Source organism: Mirounga angustirostris, unplaced genomic scaffold (assembly GCF_029215605.1).
Source record: "Mirounga angustirostris isolate CCGP_5_RB_7025 unplaced genomic scaffold, mMirAng1.0.hap1 SCAF_12, whole genome shotgun sequence".
NCBI classification, from domain to species: domain Eukaryota; kingdom Metazoa; phylum Chordata; class Mammalia; order Carnivora; family Phocidae; genus Mirounga; species Mirounga angustirostris.
This window is the reverse complement of record NW_026991720.1, coordinates 55793610-55815671: the sequence shown is the minus strand read 5'-3', so window position 1 is coordinate 55815671 and position 22062 is coordinate 55793610. Positions and strand designations below refer to the sequence as shown.

The 22062-nt window shown below is 36.7% G+C and overlaps 1 protein-coding gene across 7 annotated transcripts in view; it reads left to right on the top strand.

Moving 5' to 3' along the window:
• HDAC9 (histone deacetylase 9) overlaps window positions 1-22062 on the top strand; it is a 918445-nt gene that overhangs the window by 472345 nt on the left and 424038 nt on the right. For 3 of the 7 annotated variants that reach the window (XM_054505257.2, XM_054505261.2, XM_054505259.2), the window contains 4 exons: window positions 4816-5057; window positions 9225-9375; window positions 10553-10679; window positions 12943-13064. In XM_054505257.2, coding sequence (XP_054361232.1) covers window positions 4816-5057; window positions 9225-9375; window positions 10553-10679; window positions 12943-13064 — 642 coding nt within the window. The remainder of the gene's footprint in view (window positions 1-4815; window positions 5058-9224; window positions 9376-10552; window positions 10680-12942; window positions 13065-22062) is intronic. The other 4 variants (XM_054505263.2, XM_054505258.2, XM_054505260.2 and 1 more) reach the window with 2 other exon arrangements.

The window sequence follows — 22062 nt, the reverse complement described above, 5'->3', positions numbered from 1 at the left end:
GTAGCTGAGTTGACACATACAAATGGTGGTGAGATTGTGTCTGTGCCAATTGCTTGTGAAAATCTGTAGTTTGCACTCTACTGCTTTGGGATTTCATTTCAGAGGAGCGGCATGAACGGTCTTCAGCCATAGTTGTGATAGTTGTAAATGGTCAAAATTGTGCATCCTCAGAATTTTTCCATCCGTGGGGTTTGCCAGTTGTTCACTTAAAACAGTCTTAAAAAGAATGGATTCTTGTTTGTAGGTCAGCTGACAAAGAGCAACCAAAGATTTCTGGTCTTAAAACATACGAAAGTTCTCCCTACTTAACTGTGCTATAAATAACAGTATCTAAAATGAAGACTTAAACACTCCATGGTGACTAAGTTATCCTTCAAACTCTGAATTAACACTTTAAAAAATATTTTTAAAAATGTGTTGAAGAAATTAAGTTACAACTATAAACAGGGCATGTGTGTTGCTTATATAGGTGTGATTATTATACACATCTATATGATTTGAGATTTTTATTTTGAAATGGGAGATTTTTGTTTCCATGTTCATTAAAAACTAAAAACTATTTCCCAAACAAAATTGCATGAGTTGATTAATGCTAAACAGAAGAAGACATAACTATCCAAGAAACAATTAAGAAAGACACTGGAGAAGGAATGAACAGGGCTTTGTAAAGTGATAATTAATAAGACTAGTTAATGTATATTTGGAAATGTTCTGACTGGGAATTTGGTATTAGAATGACAATATAAATATCACATATATATGTGTTGGCATATAGTTGAAATCTCAGACAAACATAGTGAGTCCAAATAAAGTAATGAGGTCTCGAGCTAAAGTAATTGAGATCTGTTAAGAAAACATGATTTGTTTATAACTAGTGCTACTAATAACTACAATTTGTTTGCATCAACTTCTTTCTAACTTATGTATCCCTGGCACCTGTTCTAAGTAATTTATAAGGAATTTGCATGTTCCTAGACAAGAGATGTTATGAGTAGAGATGATTCCATTTCCTTGCTGTTAAAATTGGTTGTAAATTTTTTCTTGTAAGTTGATTATTTCTAATTACGATAATACAGCAGCTGTGGACAATGCCCTTTCTTTCACATTCTGTGATATGAAAGTGACTGTAACTTGTTGAAACTTAGCCCTGGTCTTGTGTTACTATTACTGCTCCTGGGGAGGCTTATTAGCCTGTCACAGATGCTGTAAGAAAAATCCATCACTTCTTTTGGAATACGAAGAGTCTTTGCCACCCACAATGCAACTAATGTTAAAAATAGAAAGAATGGTTATGATACGATTATGATTAGCCAGAGATGAGCTATTGTCCATGTAACAGAACTAATCCAGCAGGCCAAAGATGACCTACACAGAACCATCAGTTTGCTGATTGCCATTTCTCTCTGAGTTTGATGAAATATTCATGCCTTTGCTCTCCTCTCTGCAAGCACTATTGATTTCTTGTATAAACGCTGCTATATTTAGTCTAGACAAATGGAATGTGGATTGCTGCTGAATAAATTGGATGAAAGACTGGGATCTTGCTTGCCACTTTCTCTCAGTCTTGGGCAATTATTTATAATCAAGAGCAGTTTTTGTAAGTTGAGGGTGATTTTTCACAATTTAGTGATTAGTCTCTGAACAAAGGCAAGCAGTTAGACACAATCATTTCTGTTGGGATAGCAGGTTAAGAAGTCAAATTACCCTTTGAGGTTTACAATAGCTGTTTTGGAGAGTTCTGGGACTTTTCCCCCCTTATCTTGTTTTGTGGGGAGGGGTTTTTTAGGGATTTGATGTTCACGGTTTATGGATGATAAGAATGCCAACAAGAAGAGACCCCAGGGTCTCCTGAAAATTCTACATTGTGTCTTTATAGGGTTAAATTCTGACCTTTGTTTTTTGGGATTTCCATGTAAACACTGGGGGCTGTAGTTTGGCCTTTTTAATGCAAAAATGAAATACATCATTAACAGTCATTGCTTTTGGTTGGAATTTTGCCAACTCTATAAATTAATGCTCAAAATCTCATGTTACTCCAGAGTCTTGATTCAAAGTTCTACATCAGACATTGCAACTAAGAAATCTTACAGGCCATCATCCTCATTTAATCCCAAACTTGTCACAATTACTATCTCTCCTTTCATAAATATCAGTGTTTTGGAAGACACTGTCCACCAAACTATGTTTTTTTAATAAATTGTTTTACCATTTTCATTAAAGTGACATGGGTAGTACTATCAATGCAAGCTTCTGATCAATACATTGAAAAGTGACCAGCGTTAGCAACTAGGATTGATACCAGCCCCCCTCCCCACCCCACCCACAGGTGCATACCACGTGCCTTGTACGCACACACAATTCAAGTGATAAGTTAGGACATTAATGTTTTATTTAGTATTTGCAGCCTTAACTTCTACAGACAAGATTTCGGTTAGCCTTTCTCGACTCACTGAAAATAGCTCTTAGATCCACATGGAAAATTAACTTTGTAGCTCCCAACCTGGAGTTTACAAATCTAAGTTACTTAGAGTAGGTAGTCAGAGCATTAAATGCAATTTGGAAAAATACAGAAAAGTAAGATGGGGAAAATTATTTCTATTTCCACCCTAAATACAACTGTCTTCTGTTCTGTATCTCACCAGTCTTTACTACAAGAATTCAGAGACTAATACAATCAAAAACGCACTAGACTATATGCTCTAAGAGGGCTGAAATTTTTGTTTCTTTTGCTTTCCTACCGAACCCAACATCTAGAATCAAACCTTGGAATTTAAGATTCTCAGTAAATGTATATTGACTTAAGTTACATTTATTTAAAGAGTTATCAGAGGGTATATGTCACTTTTATTACTGTTTTTTCACTTAATGTTATAATAGCATTCTTCATGTTCCCATAAACATTACTTTTAATGATTGTGTGTTTTTCCACCATATGGTTGTGACATATTTTACTTAGACAATTCCTTGTAGTTGGTGGATTTCATTTAAAATGATAATACTTCAGCAAACAGTATGAGATTGAACTGTATTTTCCTGTTACTATTGTCTCCTTAAGATATATTCTTACAGTTGGCAAACCTGAATCAAATGGTAGAATATTTAATGATTTTTCTTACATATCACCAAATTGTTTTTCAGAAGTCTTAACCATTTGGTAGTACCACTTGCAATATATAATTATCTACTTGGTCATATGCTTACACCACACAATGGGGCATTATACACACATATGCATATACATGAATCATATAGATGATACTTAATGTTTGGAAAATGATGCCTTACTTTGACTTAAAATTTGCATTTCTTTACTAGTAAAGGTAAATTTTTAAAAATAGTTCATTTAGGGAAGCCTGGGTGGTTCAGTCGTTAAGCGTCTGCCTTCGGCTCAGGTCAGGGTCCTGAGATTGAGCCCCCACATCGGGCTCCTTGCAAAGCAAGGAGCCTGCTTCTCTCTCTTTCTGCCGCTTCCCCTGCTTGTGTGCGCTCCCTCTCTCTCACTCTCTGGCAAATAAATAAATAATAAAATCTTCAAAAAAAAAATTGTTTATTTATATTCCTTTATTTTCTTTTTTCTTTTTCCATTTTTTTAGAAGTTTTAGTGTTTTTATTTCCTAGTATTAAGTGGAAATCTCACACAATTTTATTTGCATACTTGCTCTTAATATTTTTGTTTTGTTAGCCACACAGTGTTGATTTATTTTCATACACAGGAAAATTCCATTTTTATATAATTAAAAAACCCGGGGCATTTATTGAGAAATGTTCTGTATAAGTCCTTGGAGTGGATTATCCCGTTTAATTCTTTTAACAACTCCATGTTGTTACTGCCTATCTACCTTGTCTATGAACTTTAGTTCTTATACTGTCCTACAAATTATCTGACAAAAGTAGTGCTAAGAATTTTATATACGTTATCTAATTTTTTAAAATTTAAATATCCTATAATTATTCTTGTCAAATTAATTATTCTCATCCAGTCTTTGTTCCTCTAGTGGTTTGATTTGTTTTAAGCTTCCTCACTATTTATGAGCCTTTCTCGTTTTAGGAATAAGATAACTGAAATATAGATTATCATCATTGAAAAAACAGCACATAGAGACTGGCGACTTTCACTCCTTCTTGTTTAGACCTGGCACCATTGTTGTGGTTGATTAACTAATCTACTTAGCATTTTCAACATTTTAGTATGCAGATTTGTACTTTTTCTTTGCCAGGTCCAACAGCCCTGCAGATACATTGTTGAAAGCTTTAAATCTTAAGGAATTCCTTAATTCTTGAGGAATATATCTTAGAATATACCTTCTGACTCTGATTACAAACTAACATGCTTGCAAGTGTGGAAATTGAGTTGTGAAAGAAGTTTCTCTGTATAACCTGGCATCTTTTCTTCAATAAAGTACCATTTTTTGTCCTAAGTTGACCTGACTCGTGGTCCAGTAGAGTAAGTTTTATGAATGACTTTGATACCAGAAAATAATTGGATTCATCTCTCTGTGATTTTTTGGTTTTTATTTTTTGGGGGGGCGGGCAGGAGGAGGCAGGATTCATCTCTTTGAAAAGAAAAATTTAGAAGACTCATGAAAGGGGGTTGCTGGGTGAAAATTAGCATAGAGCCCATTTTACCAAAACTGATACCCTAAAGACCTTTTATCATCGTTGTAAAAAAGGACTATACTTGTTGACATAAAATTTGTTGTATAGGGTAGAATCTAGTCTTTTAATTTTTGTTTGTTTCCAAATCAATGTACTAAGTTCCTATCCTCTGTCATGCCCCCCTCCCCACCCCTTTTTTTTTTCCTCCTGTTTCTCTAGTGGATGTGAAGTCAGAAGTTCCTGTGGGCCTAGAGCCCATCTCACCTTTAGACCTAAGGACAGACCTCAGGATGATGATGCCCGTGGTGGATCCTGTTGTCCGCGAGAAGCAACTACAGCAAGAATTACTCCTCATCCAGCAACAGCAGCAAATCCAGAAGCAGCTCCTGATTGCCGAGTTTCAGAAACAGCATGAAAACTTGACACGACAGCACCAGGCTCAGCTCCAGGAGCACATCAAGGTAGCAAATATTTCCTTGCCTCTGACCTTTTCACTCAGGAAGCCTGCAACAGGACATGGGCATAAGAAGGAACATTGTGGGCGGGGGGCTGTGTGGTTCACTGTGATTAAGACCTGGAAGTATGACCTGGAGGAAATTGTGATTTTACTGGTGAAAACCTTGGGTAAGTAGTAAGAATGCTGACTAAAACTCAGCTTTGCTCTTGGAGGGGCCTCTACCACTCTCATCCATTAGTTTTACAGCATCAACCGTAGGGAATAGTAACTTTCCAACCTCTGTTGAGTTTGTCTTCTACATGATTTTGTTCATTGGCCCCATCTATTCTCTACACCAAGAAGAACCATGAGCCGGGGAAGATCCATTTGATACTTTTAAAGAATCTGCATAAACTATTTATCAGAAACAATAAATAAAGAGCCTTTTTGCTTTGTTTTTGGTTTATAAGGGGATTTTTAAGTTCTTATTTAAATTCCAGTTATTTAACAGACAGCGTAATACAAGTTTCAGGTAGGACAATACAGGGATTCAGCGCTTCCGTACATCACCCCGTGCTCATCACAACGATCGCTATCCTTCATCCCCATCACCTATTTCCCCCATCCCCCACCCACCTCCCTGTAAGTAGATGTTCTGAATATATTCTAATTTTCCCCATGAAGAAGGCCTCATAATGTATACATTTAAAATAATAACATAAAAAGCTCAAGAGAATTCTATATGAAGAAACTGATGTAAATGTTTTTAATATTTTTATGTAAGTTTAATAGACTGCAGATAAGAATTTATTGAAAGAATTTTGGGAGTAGTTGACAGTTTGAGACCCAAGTTGGGTAAATTTTTCTAGGAGAAATATATTCATGTCCCAGAATTTTTTATGATAGACTATTTTGTTATCAAGTCATTTTAGGTGTATCTGTGTATCTATTTCTTTTTGTATCTTTAAGATAAATATCACTTCAGCTTTTTTTGTGAAATTGTCTTTCAAATTCTTGACAAAGACATTTAAAGCAAAGCTATTTGGGTCTGATTAAGTAGATGTTTAGTTTGAATTTATTATGACAGTAATATAAATCAGCAAATACTTATAATAAAATTCCATTTTTATGTCTATATCCCTCAAAATGATGTAAATACATGTTAATTTACTAATGCAATAAATTACAGGTTCTAGATACTTGATTTATGACTCACTTGCATATCAAATACAAGCACATTTATGTCAGATTAATATAGATAACTAATCTATGTTAATATTATAAAATTCTACCACACTAATATTAGTGTCTGAGAAGGTAAAAATGCTGTATGTTCTTCCCTATGTCCTTTCTTTTTTAAGATACACTTCCTTAACCTGAAAGGCCTCTTCTATCTTCTTTTCCAAAAAAGGCTTGACATCTGATATAAAACATCATAGTTTTCTTCTTTAGGGAACTTTCCTAAAAGAACTCTTGCAATTTATTAGTCTTATAAGATACCTTAAAACTAAGAGTGGGGATTTTGTTTTGGGTCTCATATAGAACCAGTAGCTCATGGCTGTATTTTGTAGAATAGGAAACCTTAATTTAGTTTATAGACTTATTTTTAAAGCATTATTATTGGACCCTTGAAAAAATACCAGGAACATTGATGTTTAGATTTCCTTCTCCATTCATTCTTGGCATGTGAGAATGACAGTGATGAATGAATAAAATTCATATTCTTCACCACACATTTAAAAGTAACTATAATAGTTCATTTTGCTGTGGTAACTGATTCATGTTGCATTGAATACAGGGCAATAGTAATACATTACTGCTTTAAATACTTCTCTTCATTTATGTTTGATACCTTTTGTAGTTGTAAAGATCAATATAAAAATTTTTGATGTAATGTATTGTTTTATTTTATTCACAAGTTAATAGTAGCAAGTAGGTAATTAACTGTTACTTTAGCTCAAACAAAGTAATACAGTAGGTTTACTGACATCTGGACAATAGAGGAAAAGAGGAGGCTCTTGACAGAAAAAAGATTCTGAGATAGCTCAAAGGAAAATTTAGTTTTTGAAATGATTTTCCAAAGTAATAAGCTGTTTTTCTCAGAAACTAAAGGCCTCCCTTACATTTCCTTTTAAGTTTAGGAAACTTTTTACTTTTTAAATTTTTTGTTTCATTTTACTCAGCATTTTTTATGGGAAAGGCTGAATTGATGCTTTCAACATTCATTTGGATTTTATGTTTATGAGGAACACACAGTACATGAAACTTTACTTATATTAACATCATGAATCTTTGGCTTCTGTAATCAACATCTGTTGAGTTAGATGTTGTTATCCCATCTTTCTACCTAGTAAGCTGAGGCAGAGAGACATACTGAAACTTACCCAAGACCACACACCAGTAAATGGTTGTTCCAGGTTTTGTAGTCTTGCCTTGTCTGCCATCAAAATTACCACATCATCGCTCCCTGTGTCATGTATCAGAACATCTGAAACTGGGCAATTGGTGTTTTGTTTCTTTCTCTTTTTATTCAGTGTCATTCCTGCAGTCTTCAATAATGAATAGTAGCTATGGAAATTGAATTGTGTGCTTTTGTAGATTCCTAAGATAGATTAAATTTCAATTTCACTGGGGCTTTGGTTGAAATCAATTTCACCAATCCCAGTAACTGTATAGAATTAATATTTAAGGCAGAGTTTAAGTGAAGTTATAAAGTTTTCTTTTACAATGGAGTATCTAAAGTATTCCAATAAGGGATTGATATATCAAGGCCAAAATGCCAAAGATTTTAATATGAAGAATAACCAGAAATGCTTCTAACCATATCCTTCTGGGAGAGGTGAGGCTGTCACGGTTGGCATGTGAAGTTGGCTTCCTTTCCCTCCAGAGTAACACTGATACCAGTCCACAAAGCTTTTTGTTTTCGTTCTCGGACTTTTCAGCATAAATTTCAGAGTTTTAGGTATCTATCTAATATAAACAGCAAATTACACCAACTTCATTAGGACTGAGATCTGAAAATAGTAATAATAATTGAAATCAGTATGGTTCAAACTTACAAACTAAATTTCATGTGCATTCTGAACATGATGTTTGACGGAGATTATTTCTCTTACATATGAGGAGCCAGGGCTTTGAATAGTTTAGTAAGATGCCTAGATTTCATATCTAGTAATAGCAGAGCCTAAGTAGGACTCAAAATCTTTAGTTACTCCGCAGGGAGCACATTTACTATTATTCATAGGTACCTGTTTCTCCATCCGAGAGAAAACGGACATGTCAACACGGTTATTAAGAATCCTTCATGTTCATGTTACTTATTGTTTGGAAGTGAAGTCAAGGGATTCAGACAGCCTGACAGTAGTTTAATGGAAATGATTTTGTTTGACCCATCTCTAATCTGAAGGTTTTTGCCTGCTGGATGAATGAAGTACGCTTCTGCTCTAATGAGAGAAAAGCCTACTATGGATGTATAGATACGTTAATCTGAGAACATTTTCTGAAGGTTTTGAAGGTTTTTAAAAAGATTTTATTTATTTATTTGAGAGAGAGAGAAACGAGCAGGGGGAGGGCAGAGGGAGAAGCAGACTCTCCGCTGAGCAGAGAGCCTGACTTGGTGCTCGATCCCAGGACCCCGGGGTCATGACCTGAGCTGAAGGCAGACGCTTAACGACTGAGCCACCCAGGTGCCCCAGGTTTTGAAATGTTTAACATTCATTCTGTTTCAGGTAGACTTCCCCCAAATTAACTCATTTCTCACCATTCCTTCGGTTTGATTACTTTCATACCATTTCTCAGGATAATAAATGAAGGTTTCAGTTGTTTATTTATCACCGGAGGGACTCGATAGAACACACTTCTGGGCCATTCTTGCCGTTGCCTGTTTCTTATATTTCACATGTACAAAGAGACGCTACTCAGGGAACTGAAGATTAGAGCAAATTTGGTACTGACTTTTGGTGGGGCAGCACGGGTGATGAAGCTACCCTAAAAACGTGCTGATTGATGATCTGAAGACCGTCTATGGAGTTAGTTGTTTGTGTTGAGATTCCAGTAATTTACCCAAAAAGTGAGTAAAAATGTAAACGAAACAGAAACAAGTTCCAGAAGCTCCTAAGAGTTTGATTTGGGTCAGTGATGACAATGAAGCCTAAAGAAATTGCACACTCTCATGTCTTTCTCTTCTCGCAAGTTGCAACAGGAACTCCTAGCCATCAAACAGCAGCAAGAACTCCTAGAGAAGGAGCAGAAACTGGAGCAGCAGAGGCAAGAACAGGAAGTAGAGAGGCACCGCAGAGACCAGCCGCTTCCTCCCCTCAGAGGCAAAGATAGAGGACGAGAAAGTAAGAGGCACCAGGGGTAAAAGATCGATCTCTTCCCTCATGTTCAGCTGGTCGTCATTCAGGAAGAAGCCTGATAAGGAGCGGGTTCAAACTTGTCAAAACTGTCTGCGTTTAGTTAAAAGAGTAAATTATGGACCCCAATGTAAAGCTTTGACATTCACATCTCCTCTCTCTGCATTCGGTCTGCAGTGTCTCAGGAAGTAAACAGCATTTTTGGGCAAGGATACCGATTTCTCTTGTTTTGAACCTTAAAAACGTTCTACTAAAGCAACCTAGCCATGCCCTATTGTGTTGTTTTTTTTTTAATGATTTTATTTATTTATTTGACAGAGAGAGAGACAGCGAGAGAGGGAACACAAACAGGGGGAGTGGGAGAGGGAGAAGCAGGCTTCCTGCTGAGCAGGGAGCCTGATGTGGGGCTCGATCCCAGGACCCTGAGATCATGACCTGAGCTGAAGGCAGACGCTCAACGACTGAGCCACCCAGGTGCCCCGCCCTATTGTTTTATTAATAAACTTGCTTCCACATTTCCCCACTATACCTTTCTCCTGCTCAAGTAATAATTGCTCTGTAAGTCAAGCCTCCATCTAGTTTTTGAGTACCCAGACTTTGGGAAGGTTGAAGGCAGAACATTTGTTAAAAAAAACTATCCACAAGAGGGAGACAGATCCAAATAATTCCCTGTCTGAGGTCAGTTCAAAATCAGGATGTAGCATGGTTTAAAATCAGATGACTTGAACTGGAACTGTCAGTGATATTTATTTGTTTAATGCTCAAAAGAGTTTTTTAAAACGTGAGTTTTTCAAACTAGCAATTCAGGAAAGATCATTGTATTGTGGTCCCCGTCCCCTAAGACTCTTGATTTTTAAAAGGCATTGTTTTACTCCTCATTTTTTTTAACCTTAGGAAAAAATTAGTGTTAATTCTGGGACTCCCTATTCTGCAGAGGCAATTAAAGAAATCATCAAAGGTCCTTTGAAAATTAGCGGTTTGAGCAGTAGTTACAAAACATTACTATGCCGTTTTCAAAATCCTGTTTAGACTCTGATTTCTTTTAATAGGAAAGCCTCATATGCAGTGACCAGTGGTGATACTTCTTAATTTTTGCTAAATACTCCCGAGGCATAAAAGGACAAAGCCCCAAATCAACATCTGTTTCTGTATGTGTGTGTTTCAGGGGCAGTGGCAAGTACAGAAGTAAAACAGAAGCTTCAAGAATTCCTATTGAGTAAATCAGCAACAAAAGACACTCCAACAAATGGAAAAAATCATTCCGTGAGCCGCCATCCCAAGCTCTGGTACACGTATGTTCAGTGTTTGGCCTTTTTCATTCCTAGGGGTCAAGAACACAGGTTCTGTACTCGGTCAGCCTGGGCACAGGACTGGGGTCTGCCAGTTCTCAGCTATGTGGCCGTGGACAAGCTCCTTGAATTCTCGTCCTTCTCTGTGAAAAGACCATAATGATAGTACCTGCCCTCCAGGGTTGCTGGAAAGGTCCTAGGAAATAATGTGGTCAAGTATGCAACAGAGAGCAGCACTTAATAAATGTTAGCAAGTATCCTCTCGAGGGCAAGGAAGTAGATATGTTTTTTGGTGAATGAATAACAGAAATGTGGGGTGGGGCAGAGAAATTAGTTCCTATTTTGCATTTTTTATTCTCAGATGGTGCATCTGATATCTTTACAATAATTTCTGAAGATTTGGCAGGTTGAGACTTTATTTTACTTGGCTCGATAGAAGGTGGAGATCTGAGCTATTTTTAAAAGACCAGAAGCTTTTCGACTTAAAGAAAAAAAAAAAAAGCAGGAAGACAAGGGAGGGAAGAGAAAGAGAACGGAGGCAAGGAAGTAAAGCTGAGTCTTCCGTGACAAGTTTACCCCTGACGATCTGACTTCAATTCTTGCTACACTGTGAGCCGAGCACACTGACTTCTCACACACAAGCTGACAACATCAGACACTCTGCTTTTACAGATGTCCGTCCGGAACCATGTTTCCCCAGGTCCAGTGAAGAGAACTATGAGATACACAATTCTCGTCTCAGGAAAATAGGAAGGAATGTGGTGTTTTTAAAAATCAGGACAAACACTGATAGGCAAATGTTTGGATAATAGGCTTAATAGAGAATAGTTTCATTTCTCTCATTTTATATGTTTACTGAATGGCCATCAGATTTTACACTTACAGGTTTTTTTTGATTCCTCGTATCATCAAGGATAAGGGAATACATACTTGATTACTCTATATTGAAACTGTAAGCATCCCAAGACTTCTATTTAAAGAATTATTATACTTCTAATTCTGTTTTAAAAGTATCTGCCCTTCTCAGCATCCAAAAAAAGAATAACTGAGGCAGATTCCAGAGTGCCATATAAATACTTTTTAATGGTTTACGTAATTTCTATCAGGCATGTCAGTTGACTTGAGAAGCCAGTCCCTGAAGAAAATTTTCAAATGCTCAGTTAACATCACAGGGTGTTTAGAAATAAATACCGCTTTATTACCTAAAATTGCATACATAATTTATAACTAATTTATATTCCTTCTAAGTTAAAGCTCATTTTAAGAAGACATAATACCTTTTTTAATTGGGAAACTAATACATGCAAACAGCATGTCAGCTGAAAGTTCTTTAGCTGTCCCCTTGGGTATATTAAACATTTACTTAGCAATCCTTTTTTGTACTGAACTGAACTTCAGTAGGGTCCGACGCCAGACACCATAAATCATTAATTTATGGAATCCGAATTTAGTACTCTTTTGCCAGTTAGGCCTAGATGAAGTGCCCTTAAGCCAGTTAATTTTTGAGAATGTGTGATTCAGATAAATGATAATGGTAGAATTATCATCCTGGTGGTGATACCATGCCCTGTTCATTGTTTTCTTCACGTATCGTAATTGTGGACGTTCATGTCCACTGGATAATCTATGGTTAGCCCTGAAAATGTTTCCCTGGTAGTACAGCTCCATCTCTTTCACTATATTTATTCAGGGAAGACAAAACATTTTTAAAAATCAGTTCCATATTGAAGAATTATGTGATTGCCAGCCTTTACCTTGGAAGTGCTATACAAGTCAGGAGATCTGAGGCTGTTGACACGGTGGTGTCACTATGGTAGAAAAGCCACCCTCATGTACTTTTATGTATAACCTAGCTATTTTTGAAAATGAAGTCCCTTCTATATGTTTACTTTTACTCTAGCTATTCTACCCCGTTGACTAAAAAGGGTTCAGATGATGACTTTTTCACTAGTATGGCGCATAAGAAAACATCCACAGTAATCTCAGATGATCAAAACTCAGGCTCTTGGTTAATTCTCTTTTAGTGAGGCAAACTTCTGTGTAAGTGAGTGACCAGACACACAGTGGTCATTCTTGGGGATCCTGCAGCATTCTATAGCATATTGCTAAAGCGAACTTGGTTCCATGAGGCTGTGGTTTGTGCACACGGGCAAGAAAGAACATAAACACAGCTGAGGCACGTGTACAGCATGTGCAACTGATTACTGCTGACCAACACGCAGTAAAAACTCCAGAGCAAATGGTGAAGCCTCTTTTTCTTCGGTAGGGCTGCCCACCACACGTCACTGGATCAAAGCTCTCCACCCCTGAGTGGAACATCTCCATCCTACAAATACACATTACCAGGAGCACAGGATGCGAAGGATGATTTCCCCCTTCGAAAAACTGGTAAGTTGGTTTAGCAAGACTGCACTTGCTCTTCCATAATGTACCTGTAGTTTCACTTTGCCATCCTCTAGAGGAAAGCTAAAGGATTTGCACCATAGCTCTTAGGTCCTCTCCACCCCTGCCCTTAACATAAACACGCATGTGCACGCACACACATACGGCCCCCAATTTCAACATCAGTTGATCCAGGATATAATCAAAGGACCTTTTTGAGTTTAAAAGTTCATCGTATTTGGATTTGAAACAAATTATTATCTTATTGGCAAGAAAGAGTAGAATTAAAAGGAAAATAGAAATACAGTTTCTCCGAAAATTTAAATCTTCTCCACTAATGAGGTCCTCTGTAATTTCCTCCATTTGTCTAAATTTTTCTTCCGCCTCAGCCATTTACTGCAAAAAATGGGAATAATAAACTCTCTTTTCCTCACACATTTTAAAACCCGTAAATTTTAATTGTGTAAGGTGGTGAAAACAGATAAGACCAAGGCTACCTTCTGAGTTAAGTGACTTGCCTAATGTCTCACAGATTACAGGAGAACTCTCTGATGCTTTGTACCTAATGATCTCATGTAATTTTTATATAAAAATTTGCTTAGGGGAACTGGGACAATGAAACTTCTATTTGGAGTTTAGCAAAATGCCTTCTGGCTCTGTGGCTAGTATTTGTTTGCTCATCTTCTCCCTTTTCAGCCCTCTGATATGTGCATATTTAATGTGTTACATGCTCTTACCTCTGTGATAAATATATTTAAGCTAGATATAAGCATAAATAGCATTGGTGTACATTCTATTCTAAATCTCATGTTTTCCAAATACAGTTTTTTTAGAGAAAGCTGTAAATTTTAAAATCTTTGTACCCAGAACTGATCTGAAAAGGTATTCAGAGAAGATAGTTTGGTCCATTGTATTTTACTCAGGTCTACTTAAGAAGACTAGATCTATGTAATTTGTATTTGAAATCAAGAGAGCAAAAATGCTTTCCAATAATTATATTCATTTTCCCAAGCAATCTTGAATAATTAAAATGGATATAATATACTGTGAAAACACATGCTAAACTATTGTCTGTCATAATTTACCTATAGCATAATGAAGATTTAAAAATAAAATCTGTCATAAGTCAGAACTTATTTCCTACCATCTTTTGTACCAGGCACTGGGGTAGGACGGTGAAGTATTGCAAAGCAATCTCTGCCTTTTTATTTTAATAGCCCAAGGAGTTTTGCATTTCTACTATAAGACAATAGGTGTAGTAAAATACTATAAGAAGTAAAATACCTCCAGGGGGCTATGCGGAGGGGAGAATGAGATTTATGCATTGCATCAGAATTTCACACTATTATGTACAAATCAAATTGCCTTTCACGTAAATAAACTTTGCTGGGATAAAAGGAAGAAAGCAAAGAGCGAGCTTCCATGTATTTCTAAAACACAGAGTATAGTTTATGAAAATCGATCCATAAAGGACATGAGTTTTAGAATGCGCCGACTTTGATCTGCTGTCTTGACGTTAAGTTGCACCAGTAGCTTATGTAGGAACTATTGACAGAGATTATGTGAATATTGCCCCAGGTCTCCGGGCAGTGACTGGCATTCAAGAGCCCAAGGAGTCACTAAAAGGAAAGAAAACATAAGTCCCCTTTATGGCAGGAGGTTACTGATGAGTGATATAGTTACATTCATGGAGAAAGACTTTTGCCCTGCTGTGCACACAGCCTTTGAATATATTCTTACCACTGGGAGACTGAAAACGGACTGCAGAACTGACACTGACTTTGAAAAGAAGTGGCATTTGGAACCAGTAAAGCATCCAGAATGAAAATCTGATCTTTTTCAATACTTAAGAACAAGTACTGAAAACCCATACTTTGTGTCCCAGTTTCCATGAGAACAGTTCAGGATTTTTTTTTTCTCTCTAAGGAATGACTAGCAAGCTGTTAATTTATTCTTGTAAAAATTCTCAGTCCACAACAGAATTCAAAGAGAAATCCTGCTCACTATATATGTTATAAAATTTTATTCAAATCTGTACTAATATGAAAGACATTTTCTGTGTCTGTGTGATATATAACAATAGTGAAAAGATCCAACCCTTGTCTTTGCTAGTGTTATATTTTCTGTATTTGCCTAATATGTTAAGGTTATTCCCTTTATAAAATTGAAAATCTGATATTAATGAAGCGTCAGGCCGTTGATTAATGAAACCAAACTTTTTCAAGTGTTGTACTAATGAAATTCTTGAACAGCCATTAATACTTTTATATCTGTATAGGGGTTTCAAAATATTTCTTAATTCAATTCCCATCATCTAAAAGAAGGATGTTATAATTAAATATAGATGTTTTATATACATTATCTAAAGTACTTAAGAGATATCCTTCATTAATTACAAATAGGCAGAACAGAACTCTTCTTTTATCCATGTGATCCATTTGATGTATTTCCAGTCCACTGTGAGAAAGTTTATACATGTTATTTGCACTAAATAGAAGAGCATTGAAATACAGTCAAGTGATAATTTTTACTTCAGCATTTCTTGTATGTTTATGACTTAATAGCTATTACAAAAAAGCAAACAAAATATTACCATAATTACAGTTAAACCTATGTAATGATTGGGGAAACTAAGATAATTTTTGTATAAAGCTACATCATATTAAATGAAATCTAGAGTAGTGGCATTGATCACATAGTATAAATACCAGGACAGCTATAATAGAGTCAAGCTTTCCTACTGGGGCCTGATTATCACCCTCTGTGGTCTACTTGAATTTCACTGAACTCAGTCTTAGATTTAAAAGAAGTTGTTAAATGAGTGGATTCTCTCTTTCGATCTGCATATATTACTAAATACTTCCAATTTCTTTTTAACCTACCTCAGGACTGACTTGCCAATATGTATTAACAAGATTTAAGGGAGTAAAGCTGGAACCAGAATAAGAAAAGTTGTAATGATCTTAAAATGATTAAAGTGGCCCCAGGGGTGTCCCTTAAGCAGTGAGCAGAGTTTGGAACCTCTCTTGACCTCCTAGGACCCAGCCAGACAGTGATAACCTAGGAACAGTCAATCAAAGAAGTCTCATTTGTCTGCAGAAATCTGACCTTTGTCATGCAAAGTGGACCTTTACTTCCTTTCCCCTTAGGAGGATCATGGTTGCTCCTAGCATTTAGGAAACATCAGAATAATACAAATAGGTGGCTCTAATCAAGCCCATTCCTAATTCACTTTTCTTTTAAATGTACGAATTGAGAGTCTTTTGCTCCTTTCACAACAATGCACATTAAAGGATTTCATAATTAGTTGTGAAGTTGAGAATGAAATCATTGTTTCAATTTTTATGTTTATCACCCACACTTAAAATAGCACTTCCTTTTAGAATTAACTTCTGTGATTCTTTTTGTTCCACAACACAAGGATTTGTTGATACTGAAATTTGTACTATTTTATTGAACTTTGTTTTGGTGCCAAATTATATTATACTGTGGTAGGTGACTTTTCCCCCCAATATAGCATATTTCTAGACTGATAATAAACTATAAAATAGAGAAAGGAAGCGTCTAGGTCCAGGTACTTTTGAAATAGTACATATTTCTCCCAAAGATACTGCGTATGTACTGACTTTGAATTGACCTACAGAACCATTTGTATTGGATTCTATTCCAGTGAGTGTGTACCTATATTTCATAAAATATTATGGTAAAAAATTCTAGAGGTTTTATGCTCCATTATATTATTGGGGTCTTACTCAGTGAACTTTGCCTTTCTTTGAATGTTATAGTCTTTCCATTTAATACTGCTAGATTAACCTCTTAAAGTGTGCAAGCCATATAAAGCTTGGCTCGGGCTAACAGGACTGTTCCAGCCCCACTGAAATATTCATTTTAATGGTCAGCAACACTAGAGTCAGACTCATATGGAAGAGGTCCAAACATAAGTTAAGGTTTTGGAAGGCCAGTGTTATTTTCCACACTGAGTAAATTGGAAAGAAAGCAGAGATGAGACAGATAGCTTTATAAATCTCTCTCAGAATAGCTGTTAGAAGTTATGTTGTGGTACCTTGGTGACCTATTCAAGTTAGTATAATCCAGAATTAATACAAGGAGGGTTTTTTTTTAATCTTATTTTTTCTTTTTTTTAAGATTTTATTTATTTATTAGAAAGAGAGAGAGAGAGCACTGAGCTGGGAGGAGAGGGAGAAGCAGGTTCCCCTTAAGCAAGGAGCCCGACACAGGGCTCGATCTCAGGACCCTGGGATCATGACCTGAGCTGAAGGCAGACGCTTAACCGACTGAGCCACCCAAGCGCCCCCCTTTATCTTATGTTTTAAAATCTCTTTCTCCCTTCCTCTGTCTCTCTGATTCTGTGTTTTTCTCATGATACACAAACACGTGCTCACATGCATGCATGGTCATGCACACACGTTTCTGCATAGATAGCACGAAAAGAGCACTTACGCTGCAAAAATATCACTCTGAATTGTATTCCAGATTAACAAAAACTGGAGGATTTTTACCCATCTTAGTACTCTATCTTAGTTCCACTGTTTCAGTCATTCTTGCTTAAAATTATTAGAGTAATATTTTTGTGATAAAATTACACCAGTACTCCCAGAATCAAGAAGCAGTGTGGCATGGTAACAGCAGGCTTCAGATCCACCTGCCAGTTTGAAATCTGGATCCTCAGTCTTAGGAAATTTACTGAACCTCCTTGGCCTATGACTCTCTCATCTGTGAAATGGGAATAATTATTGCACTTGGTTCATACAGTTATTTTGGGAATTCAATGAAGTATTGCGTGTAACGAGCTTAGGATCATACTTAGGATTTACGGAGTGTTTAGTTAATTTTATGTTTCTAGTTGAGAAGGAATTCAGTTTCATTTATTTTTATCAAATTAAAACTGTATCTCTTTTTATTGTGGAAAGTCTTTTTAAGGTTTAACATTCTGCCACGTTTATTGATTAAATAAGTAACTGGGGAGAAAGTGACAAGCCTTCTTTTTAAGCTCTGTGCAAATTGCAGTACTTAATGTCAACACTGGAATGAAGGGTTTTGTCAGTTTTGTATTTCCCTGGCATTTCAGAGCCAAATACGGTTTCCAAAAATAGCAGCAGACTTGTTTCTGTCATCTAACATAGGAGGAACACTAATTGATGCTCTGTGCTCACTGGGGCCAAACTGAGTTTTCATTTCTGCCCTTGACTTTATTTTTAAATTATTAGACTTTAATTTTTAGAACGGTTTTAGATTTACAGAAAAAACTGAGCAGATAATACAGAGGGCTTTCAGATCATCCTCCACCCCACCCCCCACCCCAGTCTCTGCTCTTACTTATATCTTTCATTAGTGTGGTACATTTGGTATAATTAATGAACCACTAGATACATTATTATTAGTGTAGTACATAATTTACATTAAGGTTTACTCTTAGTGTTATAAAGTTCTATAGATTTTGACACATGAGTAATGTCACGTCATGTGTCCATCATTACAATATAATGCCCAAGAGTTTCACTGTGCTAAAACTCCTCTCTGCTCCATCGATTCATCCCTCCCCCTAATCAACCCCTGGTAACCCCTGGTATTTTTACTGTCTCTATAGTCTTGCCTTCCGCAGCATGTCATATAGATGGAATCATATAGTATAATGTATGTAGCCTTCCAGACTGGCTTCTTTCACTTGGCAATATGCGTTTAAGGTTCCTCCGTGTCTTTGTGGCTTGAAAGCTCATTCTTTTTATTGCTAGATAATACTGTGTTGTATAAAGGAACCACAGTGTGTTCATCTATCTACCTCTTCAAAGACATCCTGGCTCCTTTCAAGTTTAAGCAATTATGGATAAATCTATTGTAAACATTCTCACGTAGGTTTTGTGTGGGTATAAGTTTTGAACTCAATTAGGTAAATTCATAGGAGTGCCATAGCTGGGTCTTGGTAAGATGTGTTTAGTTTTGTAACTGCCAAACTGTCTTCCAAAGTGGCTGCACCATTTTGCACACCCACCAGCAGTGGATCAGAGTTCTTGTCACTCTGTATACTCACCAGCATTTGGTATTTTCAGTTTCAGTTTTTTGGATTTTAAACATTCTAATGGTATATAATGGTTTCCCATTTTGGTGTTAATTTATAATTTCCTAGTATCAATGTGGTATATCTTTCTCTACCCCTTTAGTTTTAATCTATCTGTGTCTTTTTTTTTTTTTTTTGAAGATTTTTATTTATTTATTAGAGAGAGTGAGCATGAGCAGGGGGAGTAGCAGAGGGAGGGGCAGCTCAGCAGGAAACCCTACGCAGAGCTCTCTCCCAGGACCTTGGGATCATGACTTGAGCCAAAGGCAGATGCTTAACCAACTGAGCCACCCAGGCGCCCCTATCTGTGTCTTTATTTTTGAAATAGTTTTCTTATAGCACCGTATAGTTAGGTCTTTTTTTAAATCCACTCTGACAGTCTCTTTTAATTAGTATATTAGATCATTCACATTTGAAGTGGTTACTGATATTGTTAGATTATTACCACCATGTGTGTAATTGTTTTCTAATCACTGTACTTACTCTTTATTATTATTATTTTTTTATTTACCTTCTTTTTCTAGCCTCGCTGGAACATCATTGACCACTGTATGATTCCATATTCTCTATCTTCTTAGTATATCAATTGTACCTCTTTAACAAATTTTATTTTGTGATTTCCTTAGAGTTTGAAGTAGATATTTGTGGCTAAGCTGCATCTACTTTCTTTTTTTTTTTTTTTTTAAGATTTTATTTATTTGAGAGAGAGAGAATGAGAGAGAGCACATGAGAGGGGGGAGGGTCAGAGGGAGAGGCAGACTCCTTGCCAAGCAGGGAGCCCGATGCGGGACTCGATCCAGGGACTCCAGGATCATGACCTGAGCCGAAGGCAGTCGCTTAACCAACTGAGCCACCCAGGTGCCTGCTGCATCTACTTTCAAATAACCCTGTACTGCTTTGTCAGTAGATACCTTGTAAGAGCGTATTCCCAGTTCCTCCCTCCCATCGTTTATAATATTGCTGTCATTCTTCTCATTTTTTTGTAGGCTAAAATCACCCAATATGCTGTTGATATTATTATTTTGAATAATCTATTAGATCAATTAAAAATAAGAATAATAAAGTATTTCATTTTTCCTTCATTTATTCGTTCCTTTAAATAGATAGGAGTTTCTGACCTCTATCTTTTCTTTCTTATTGAAGACCTTCTTTTACTATTTCTTGCAAGGCAGGTCTATTGGCAACAAATTCCCTTAGTTTTTGTTTGTCTGAGAAAGGTTTTATTTCTCCTTCATGTTGAAAAGATGATTTCACTGAACACAACTCCAAGTTGCTGGAGTTTTTTCTTGCAACACTTGAGCATTTCACTACACTCTGCTTGCTTGCAAGGTTCTGACAAATCTGATCAGTTCTTATCCTTGTTATTCTCTAGGCAAGTTGCTTTCTAATATCCTCTGGTTTCTTTGAAGATAGTCTTTTTGTCTATGGTTTTCTGCAGTTCGAATATGATATGCCTAGGTGTTTAGCTTTTGATATTTATATTGCTTCCTGTTCTCTGAGATTCCTATACCTGTGGATTTCAGCCATTATTCCAATATTCTTCTGTTTCTTTCTTTCTTGTTATTTTAGGATCCCCATTACACATATATTCCGCCTTTTGTAATTGTCCCAGAGTTCCAGGGTATTGTGTTCTTTTTTTTCTTTGCCTTTCAGCTTGGAAAGTTTCTATTGATGTGTCTTCAAGATCTCTGATTCTTTCTTCAGCCACATCCAGTCAATTGATGAGTCCATCACAGCATTCTTCATTCTGTGCTTTTGATTTCAAGAATTTCCTCTTGATTCCCTCTTAGAGTTTCCATCTCTCTGCTTACATTTACCCATATGTTCTTGCATGTTGTCAACTTTTCCCATTAGAGCCCTTAACATATTTCTCATAAGTATTTTAAGTTCTCTATCTGATAATTCCAGAATCGTCATATCTGAGTCTGGTGTGATGTTTGCTTTGTCTCTTCAGAGTGTATTTTCTCTTGCCTTTTAGCAGGCTTTACAATTTTCTGTTGAAAGCTGGGTGTGATATATTAGAAAATAGAAACCGAGTGGTTAGGCGTTTGGTGTGAGATTTTATGTTAATCTGCCTGGAACTGGACTGCATTTAATGTTTACCCTAGCTGTAGTTGACAGAGGCTTAGTTGCCTCTAGTTTCCTGGTTTTGTTTTCTTCCCCTTTCTTACGATTACCCTAAGAACTCCTTCATAAATAGAGTCTGTCTTAACAGCTCTTACAGTTATAATCTATTGTTGTTATGTTGGAACCCTACTGATATGGTGGTAAAATGTTGGGAAGCATTAGTTCTATAATCTTGTAATTAAATCTCATTTTTTTAATTGCCCTTCCCTCCAGGTCACATAAAGATCTGGTAAAATATTTTCCCTTGCAGGGCAAGTTTTGTTATGTAAAATGCTCTGGGTATATTTTTAAATTGTTACTTTTCCCTTGGGCATATTTCAAAATGGTTACTTTTCTCCCCTCTTCCTATTCTGTGCCTTCACTTATATAGGAGGGGACTTTTCACTAATCTTCTCTGAGAGAACCTGGTGGGTTCTTTAAGTAAAACCCATAAATGTGTAGGTATTCCCTGAGTTTGGACCCTGGGTTTTTTTTTTTTTTTTTAAAGATTTTATTTATTTATTTGACAGAGAGAGACACAGCGAGAGAGGAAACACAAGCAGGGGGGAGTGGGAAAGGGAGAAGCAGGCTCCCCGCAGAGCAGGGAGCCTGATGCGGGACTCGATCCCAGGACCCTGGGATCATGACCTGAGCTGAAGGCAGTCGCTTAACCAACTGAGCCACCCAGGCGCCCTGGACCCTGGGGTTTTTAGCTGTCAAGCTAGTCCATATTGATCTCTAGAAATTTGTGACTCCAGTAACTCATCAAAATTACATTTAGGGGTTCCTACCAGTTACTGGCTCCAGTAGCTTCTGCTTCCA